The sequence below is a fragment of the Sinocyclocheilus anshuiensis genome, unplaced genomic scaffold (assembly GCF_001515605.1).
Source record: "Sinocyclocheilus anshuiensis isolate Anshui unplaced genomic scaffold, SAMN03320099.WGS_v1.1 scaffold12, whole genome shotgun sequence".
Classification (NCBI taxonomy): domain Eukaryota; kingdom Metazoa; phylum Chordata; class Actinopteri; order Cypriniformes; family Cyprinidae; genus Sinocyclocheilus; species Sinocyclocheilus anshuiensis.
This window is the reverse complement of record NW_015555713.1, coordinates 80,057-88,754: the sequence shown is the minus strand read 5'-3', so window position 1 is coordinate 88,754 and position 8,698 is coordinate 80,057. Positions and strand designations below refer to the sequence as shown.

At 35.4% G+C, this 8,698-nt stretch overlaps 2 protein-coding genes across 9 annotated transcripts in view; both read right to left on the bottom strand.

Moving 5' to 3' along the window:
* Positions 1-1,397, bottom strand: part of LOC107672128 (interferon-induced very large GTPase 1-like) — an 11,929-nt gene extending 10,532 nt beyond the window's left edge. For all 4 annotated transcript variants that reach the window (XM_016465214.1, XM_016465215.1, XM_016465213.1 and 1 more), the window contains exon 1: positions 1,341-1,397. The gene's annotated coding sequence lies outside the window, so the exon portion shown is untranslated. The remainder of the gene's footprint in view (positions 1-1,340) is intronic.
* Positions 1,398-2,164: 767 nt separating this feature from the next.
* sp100.4 (SP110 nuclear antigen, tandem duplicate 4) overlaps positions 2,165-8,698 on the bottom strand; it is a 12,406-nt gene continuing 5,872 nt past the window's right edge. For 2 of the 5 annotated variants that reach the window (XM_016465226.1, XM_016465227.1), the window contains exons 2-14: positions 6,162-6,273; positions 5,908-6,006; positions 5,404-5,537; positions 5,103-5,156; positions 4,941-4,974; positions 4,677-4,814; positions 4,197-4,330; positions 3,605-3,673; positions 3,340-3,458; positions 3,159-3,258; positions 2,701-2,760; positions 2,455-2,595; positions 2,169-2,342 (exon numbers count right to left, since the gene is read on the bottom strand). In XM_016465226.1, coding sequence (XP_016320712.1) covers positions 2,274-2,342; positions 2,455-2,595; positions 2,701-2,760; positions 3,159-3,258; positions 3,340-3,458; positions 3,605-3,673; positions 4,197-4,330; positions 4,677-4,814; positions 4,941-4,974; positions 5,103-5,156; positions 5,404-5,537; positions 5,908-6,006; positions 6,162-6,258 — 1,248 coding nt within the window. In that variant the 5' untranslated portion in view covers positions 6,259-6,273 and the 3' untranslated portion in view covers positions 2,169-2,273. Of the gene's footprint in view, positions 2,343-2,454; positions 2,596-2,700; positions 2,761-2,981; positions 3,042-3,158; positions 3,259-3,339; positions 3,459-3,604; positions 3,674-4,196; positions 4,331-4,676; positions 4,815-4,940; positions 4,975-5,102; positions 5,157-5,403; positions 5,538-5,907; positions 6,007-6,161; positions 6,274-8,698 lie in introns of all 5 variants that reach the window. The other 3 variants (XM_016465228.1, XM_016465230.1, XM_016465229.1) reach the window with 3 other exon arrangements.

Genomic DNA, 8,698 nt, shown 5'->3' with positions numbered 1-8,698 from the left:
TAATTTATTTAGCTGTTTCTTTAATACCTTGTGGTTTATATACATGTTGCTGCTGATTGGGCTGACATTTTTGACACACCCACCAAATAAGAGAAAAACTATCTCAAACCCCGTTGCACACCATTTCCAGGAAACATGTCGTTCAACCCGGAAACTGTAGCAAAACGTTGCTTGTGCTTTAAGTGCTTTACATAAAAATGAGAAAGAAAATACAAGGTATTAAAAAAGTAAGAACTAGAAATAAAATAATTTAAATTAGAATTGATTACCAGGAAATAAAAAAGAGAATTAAATGGGGTGCGGGGGTGTTTAGTCAGTAGTATGGGAGTATGTGAGTGGGAATTTGTAAGTAAATGTAATTAACATCAAAATAAATGAGTGAATTTGATTGTGGTTGGATGAGAAGTATAAACATATACCATTCCGACACCCTATTGGTTTGCACGCGATCCATCGCGGAGGTGGGGTAGTGCACAATAGGCCCCTGTGGCGTGGCCTAAGCTTTTGCCCTTAATGGCATTTTTTTCCTTACATTACTTTTAGTTTTATACTTTAAGTCGTTTATTATCCTTCACCTGAAATGTTTGTCTTTTCATCCTGAAATGTGAGGCAAATGGCAAGGACAGTGACTGTACCATCGAGCATATTTTGCAGTATTAAACACGTATTTATACCGATTTCATCAGATTCCGACAATTCTTCCAAAAGAACACAAAGAATGGCCTTATCAGCTGCCATAGTTGCAACTCTTGCGTCATCAGAACAGTGTGTTCAACGCACCACCGTTTCCGTTTAAAAAACGTTTTGCACCGTTTTGTCGAGGCTGAACCGAACGCAGCCGTCGTCTATTAAATATTAGAAAAAAAAAAAAAAAACATTTTGTATTCTTTTCAATGGGAAAAAAATTATAATTATCGTATATAAATATTGATTAGTACCATGAAATTCTCTCAAAATAAAAAATATTATGGAACAAAAATATATTAACGTACATTGATTTTACTGAAAAAAAAGTTAATTTCAGGGGTTCTGTCACTTTTGACCGCGAACAACACAAGTGTGACCCCCAAATGAACAATACATGAATATTTTCGCCACATTTAAGTGTTTGGAATGCGGAAGTAAATCATTTTTTTGTTCGTTCTCGACCAGAAAAATACAATTCCGCACTTAAGTTTCCACGACTTTCAAGCAGTTAAGACGAAATACATAAAGTAAGCTATTGTGCTATAATGTTTTTTTTTAACGAAAATGTTAAAAACTGTGCTAGATTTATGTTAATCGTTGCAGGATGCTATAGCCTAGTATTTTGTTCTTGTATGTAGAACTAATTGATTTACCTTACAGCTTCAGATTTCTCCACAAAGTGAATTTATATCTTCCTGTCTCGTATTTTCAACTGTCTTGAAACCACACCCACAGGTCAAAATGAAAGTGAATAACGGACCTATATCCTGAACTAAATCTAAAATGTAGTTTTGACGGCCGCGCTTTGTTTATTATTATTATTTTACTGTTAAAGGTAAAAAAAACTACTATCATATATAAACTGAATATATATGACTATATATATATATATATATATATATATATATTATGTGCCAGTATGACCTTGTAATGTGGGATCGATGTTTTGTTATTATTACTAAATGTCTCTATTTAAATGTCACACTTTGTCCTAAAATGAATGTATCTTTGCATTCCACTGTGCTGCTTTACATTTAATATAACAGTATATGTTACATATAACAGTATAGTGCTATAAATGTTTTTTTTTATTTTTTTTTATGAAAATACTAAAAACTGCTAGATTTACTATAGCTGCAGATAACATATCTTTTTTTCTTGGATAAACAAGATTTACAAGTTTAGTAAATCCAACATTTTGTATATGTTCTAAGCCAGTGTTTCCCAACCCTGTTCATGGAGGCACACCAAGGCTGTACGTATTTTCAATCTTTTCCTAATCAAACACACCTGAATCAACTCTTCAGCTTGATAATAGAGACTCCAAAACCTGAAAGAGATGCAAATAAGGGAGACATGCAAAATGTGTACTGCTGGTGTGCCTCTAGGAACAGGGTTGGGAAACTCTAAGTAGTATCAGATAAGCACACAAGTGAGAGAAACACATTCAGGAATAACTAATTGTTCACAACTGCACAATTTTTTATTAAGTCTAAATATGCTTTCTTTATTTTTGTTATATTTGTACAATTCACACAAATGTTACCACCAGGTCCAACAAAGGACATCTTTGTTAAGATGTGATGTCACAGCAGCTTAAAGATGATTTCAAGTAGTTCCGTCAGCCTAGAGGTCATTCTACTGAAGTCATTATCCTACAGAGAAGAAATAGAGAAATGTAGATTTCAGTCAATAAAAAAGTCCATGTATATGAAATTGTTAAGACTCCTGTCATTAGTAACATTTGCAAGCCCAAGTGAAATTCACCCTTTTGGCGGTGCAGTGGTGGAAAACATATTCAATATCTGAGACAAACTCTTGCACTGTTCGATAATCATTATTCTCCAAGTTCAGCTTCACTCTGCCCAGCATCATGGGACCACAGATGTTCTCACTGAATCCTGGAACCTAGACACCAGCAGTTCAGATGTCACATACTGTACATATACACCACATATAAGAGCTGTAAATATTGACCAAGAGCCAGATGAAGCTCTTAAATATGAGATTTACTTTGGCACAGGGGTCGGTCATGCTCTCGTGTAGCAGGTGTAACAGCAGGTACTGGCAGTGCTAGAAGAGAATCAAACAGACTATAAGTGTTACATTTGTGTCTATACAATCTCCAAGTTCAGCTTCACTCTGCCCAGCATCATGGGACTACAAATGTTCCCACTGAATCCTGGAACCTAGACACCAGCAGTTCAGATGTCACATACTGTACATATACACCACATATAAGAGCTGTAAATAATGACTAAGAGGCAAATGAAGCTCTTAAATATGAGATTTACTTTGGCACAGGGGTCGGTCATGCTCTCGTGTAGCAGGTGTAACAGCAGGTATTGGCAGTGCTAGAAGAGAATCAAACAGACTATAAGTGTTACATTTGTGTCTATAAAATGAAAGAAATGTTGTTTTGGACCCCATTGACTTCCATTGTATGGGCTAAAAAATTGCAGAAACTTTACCAGTGTGTACTGAGAGACTGGACTGCTCAAAATATCCTGTTGGGTCTTTTGACTGGAACTTTTCATCTTCATCACACAAAACGTGCAGCTCCACTGGCTTCTGTACACACAAAACACACACTATTACACAAAGTCAAACATCTAGTCTTGTCTAATCCAGCAAGATTTCTCTCTCTCTCACCCAGGTGAGTCTTCATGTACAGATGGTAGGTGACAGTGTGAATGAAAAGCTCGTGGACATTCATCACAACACACGAGATCTCCCTCAGAGGGACACACGAAACACACGTCATCATTCTGCTGGGACAAGAGTTCATACAGAAATAAAACTATACTGTTATGAAGCACATTGTAGAAATAATTTCAAGTGTCAGTAGTTGTGATGAGTTTTGGTGGTCTTTGTTGATGCTTTGGCATGACTGTAAATGTGAATGACGATGTTTTACTTGGTTCTGATCCGGTTCTTGGCAGATCTCACAGTCACAGTTGGCTGTATGTGGTTGCAAAATGCTTTTCTGAAAGTATGTGAAAACACATCAGTATTGTGTACTGCAAAAACATTTGATCAGACCCTGTCATGACAACATACAGCATTTTTTTCATGCATGGTATGAAAAAATATATATTATGGCTACCATTGACTGTTTGGTTACCAACTTTCAACAGATGAAAAAAACAATCATATAGCTTTGGAACAACTTCAGCGTGAGTAAATGATGACAGGATTTTCATTTTTGAGTGAGCTGTCCCTTTATATATAAGTATACAAAAACTTAAGAACCCAATAAAAATAACACTGATTGTAGCCACATAAATACGACACAAACATCATGCGTAATCTCTGAAGTTCTCCCAGGTTTTCTTAGGATTTAATACAAACAATGTTAAAGGACCTTCATGGGGCTATCACGCCACAATGTGATTGCCTTGTTTGTTGATAGCCACTGTTTGTTTCTCTGAATTTCATCAATTTAAATTTGAAATGTTCAAAATTCAAATTGTAAAGGTTCTTGTTTACTATTTAGTATTTTCTTTTACCGTTATAAGCTTCCCAAGAGGCATCCCATTGGACAGAATGTCTTTCTTCCATGTTCCATCTGGTTTGCTCAATTTGATGAAATCCTCAGGCGTCAGCCAGTGGTTCTCTGTTCTTATGCATCTCCCACAATACCCTGAGATAAAGACAATACTGAGTGTAAAAGTCTTGTACCACTGCAGTCAAGCAGTGCATTTACATGCATTGTCATTAAGTGAGAGAAAAAAACAATACGGGACTCTGCCTACAAATACCCTGATAGCGCCTCTTGTGGAGGTGTCATCTAAAAAAGTGCAGCGAAATATACCCTCAGCAAGGTATTTCAGGTTTTGCAGAAATGTAGGCAGAGTCACATATTTCCCATGAGCCTGGCTTGCAAGAAACAGATAACTTGTGTTCAAAATTTTTTAGTTGTGTATGTAAAACACTGACACATATAAATATTTATAATAACTGTTATAAAAACATTCCCACTCACAGACCTTTGGAAAATCGATATTTGTGTAGAATGCCAGAATCAGAACCACAGGTAACAGGTAGGACTGGACCTTTAAACATGTTCATGTCAATAGCGTCATCATCATCATCGTCTTGATTGTCTTCGATCTTATCGGGTGATTCTACAACAAATACACAAATATTCACTTAACAGAATATAAAGTCTTTCTTATTCTGAATAACTGTTGCAATGATCTTATTTAAAGGAATATCCCTCCAAAAAATAAAGAAAATTAGTCCCCATTTACCCTGTTTTTCCAAACCCACATGGCTTTTTTTCCCCTGCAGAACACAAAAGGAGAAATTTTGATGAACATCTTGGTCACTCTTAAGTCACATTTGAAAGCTGTGGCCTAGAAAGGTTAACTCCTCAACAAATCCTATCTACAATGATCGAAGAGCAGCCAAACCTTTGCATCCTGAACCCTGCTTTTTTTAAAGGATGTATATAAAAGAAATCCATCCTATGAACAGAAAAAGAACAAAGTTAGAATATGTCATAAATGTATTTATATTATCTGCATCGTGTCCATTTTTATTTCAGGTAGCTGTTATTTGTTTAATTTGAGTTTCTCAAATGATTTACTAATAGATCAGACTCACCAATTACCAAGGCCATATTAATCAAAAAAAAAGGGAAAAAGGAAATCATAATTGCACTTGAGTGTGCATTAGTTAAAACTGTTATTGAAACCTGCATGTCTTATGCACCTCTATTAGTTTCTGGAGTGGAATCCCTTTGCAAAGGATGCTGGTCTTCCACTTTTTGTGCCTCTCCTTCAGCCCAAACCTCTCAAACTCAGTGGGCTTGAACCACTGGCCCTCACTGAAAATGCACTTCTGCTCTAAAGACAGAAAAACGATTTATTCAACCACTACTGGAATGACATGTTTTTGAGCACCTGGATGCTCTGGATGCTCCAGAATTACAATCTCGAGACATTCAAAAACGTGTAACTCTTCATTAACATCACTCAATTCTTTAACATATAGAAATGTTTCTGCACCTACTATCATAATATTTATTCAAATACAGGACACCCTCTTTACAGCCACATGTAACAGGAAGTTGAGATTTGTTTTGAGTGTTTTTTTGTCCTGCGGATGATTCTGAAACAAGTAAAATCAAAATCAGTTAGGTGAAGAAGAAAAAACTTCTCAATAACATATTACATCACTCAATTCTTTAACATATAGAAATGTTTCTGCACCTACTATCATAATATTTATTCAAATACAGGACACCCTCTTTACAGCCACATGTAACAGGAAGTTGAGATTTGTTTTGAGTGTTTTTTTGTCCTGCGGATGATTCTGAAACAAGTAAAATCAAAATCAGTTAGGTGAAGAAAAAACTTCGCAATAACATATTAGGCAGTGTAAAATGTGCATTTATTGTCACTTCTTGATTTATTGCTATTTTGACATTATATTAGTAAAAAAAAAAAAAAAAAACTTTCTGGACTCACTGGGGCAGTTTTGTCTCTTGGCTTGTTTCTTCTTCTTAGGTTTAGAATGGGAGGACGACCCCATCTGCTGTCTCTTCGTACAGCTTTGTTTCTTCATCCTCCTTTTTTATCCCTAGTGGTGGAAAGAGTACTGAAAATTTGTACTTAAGTACAAGTACTGTTACATTGCTGAAATAATACTCAATTACAAGTAAAAGTACTGGTGTCAAAACTGTACTTAAGAGAGGAGTACAAAGTACTCCTCTCAAAAACTACTCAGAGTACTAGTTACTTTTTAGCCAGCGATATTTAATGAATTACCAAAAAATATTCATTCATATCAAAGCTCTATGTGGACAATAACTACTTTGAACAAAACCCACTTTTATCTTATTGACAAAGTACATGAATTAGTGGTCATGATACAGGAATTTCTAACTTCAATACCTTGAAAAATATCAGTATCAAAGTACCCGTGAACCGGAAGTTAAACTGACTTCAGTGTTGTGATGTATTTCCAAGTGAAACGGAATGTTGAATAAAGGGGCGGGGTTTTATTGTGGTGCACCTCCTCTCCACCTCTTGCTCATAGCAGATTCACGGTTGGATAGGAGTGGTTAAGAATATCTGCTTGTTACGTCTGATATCATGCTTCACCACTTCTGGGTCCTAACGCTCTGCCAGATGCCCCCCAAAAAACAACAAACTGTGCATATACACACTCACGATGTCATGTAATACTGAAAAATTATAACCCTAACCTTTATCTCCATACTGAAATCCGATAGTCTGACAGCGATTCAGCTAAAATATTAGTATATTAGTATTAGTAATATTAGACACTGTGAGCACGGAGACTGAAGTGTGCACAGCAAATTTTTAAATGCTTAGCTTAAATATGTAATTTTAATTAAATAGTGCTCATAAATGGCTGATTCTCCCCAAGCCGTCAAACTGACGTCATCAGAGCCAGAACTCCAATCCAGAGTGGAAGCGACGGCAGACAATTTTTTTTTCCAGCGCATTGACTTGCATGGTTCAATTGTTCACCACAAGACTAGCAATGTGCACTAAAAAAGTAGGGTCATTTTTTATTTCATGACGACTAATCTTTTTCAATACCATTGGCAAAACTACCACATACTGTATACTGCCATATAGATATTTTAATATTTTTTTTGTCCATCAATTTTTTCAAGGCACATTATTTCAAGCTTTGAAATTGGTTTAATCCAAGTCTTCGTACTCTTGAGACCCTCTGAGTCAGTGTCTGGCTCGTGGTATATAGGTTTGAGTCAAAGTCTGTCTCTCTTTCCAAAATATCTGTGTTGTTAGAGCGAGTACCCACGCCTAAGATCCAGCTTCGGATGCCAGATCCCATCAGAAAATATCAGTTTGTCCGGTAACAGAACAACTAGTCAGCAGAGCTGTCGATACCCAAACCCTGTTAATAGCATGTCTTGTCTGATATCCAAAAATACCCAAAGCGCGTGTTTAACAGTCTTCTGTCAGTCAAGAAGTTGACTGAGGAAAGCCAAAGAAGAGCAGAAGCAGGAGATGAAGTGATAATGGTAAAAAGTAACAGAGTTTATTGAACAATCTTAGTTGCGTATGTCTCAATGTTTAAAGTGCGTCTGATGAACACAAATTCAGCAAGTAATGATATATCAAACTGATTCACAACAACATCCCATAAACCTTATTGGGTTTCCATAAATATTCCCTCTTATCTATCTCTTATTCATACAGACAAAACAGTTCATGAAACCCCACAAGCATGAGATTGAACAACAATGAAAATGCATAAGCTAGGGAAAATTAATAAGAAACATAAAATATAGAAACATAAATGAATAAACATAATACATGAATAAAACAATAAAAATACTTTAATATAATGATAAATGATACAAATAATCAAATAATAACTCATATGAATGACTAACGATTATAAAATGATTATTTGAATAAATTAATATAAATTAATTTAAAAACATGAAAACAAAAACACAACACACAATTTGCACGTGATGATCTAAAGATCCTTCAATATAAATATTGATCAATTACCATTACAAAAATCTCAATCTTAAACAACAAAAAAAAAGAGACAAGTACACACAATTATAAAACAAATGACTTCAATTCAGTTTGAGGTATTCAAAATATGACAACACTGAATTTGTATAAGCAGTGATTTAATAGCCATATATGTTTGGCCTATTTATTTAGAAAAATGGAACATCAGATGGCTTTGACCTGTAATGACATACTCATAGATCGATTACAAAACTATACAGGTATTCAAGGGCAGGCTTTAAGATGGTTTAGATCCTACCTGTCTGATCGCTACCACTTTGTTTATTTAAATGGGGAGTCATCTCAGTTATCACCAGTAAAATATGGAGTGCCACAAGGATCTGTCTTAGGTCCTCTGCTATTTTCAATATACATGTTGCCCCTTGGTAATATTATTAGAAAATACGGGATTAGTTTCCACTGTTATGCTGATGATACTCAACTATATATCTCAACAAGACCAGATGAAACTTCTAAAT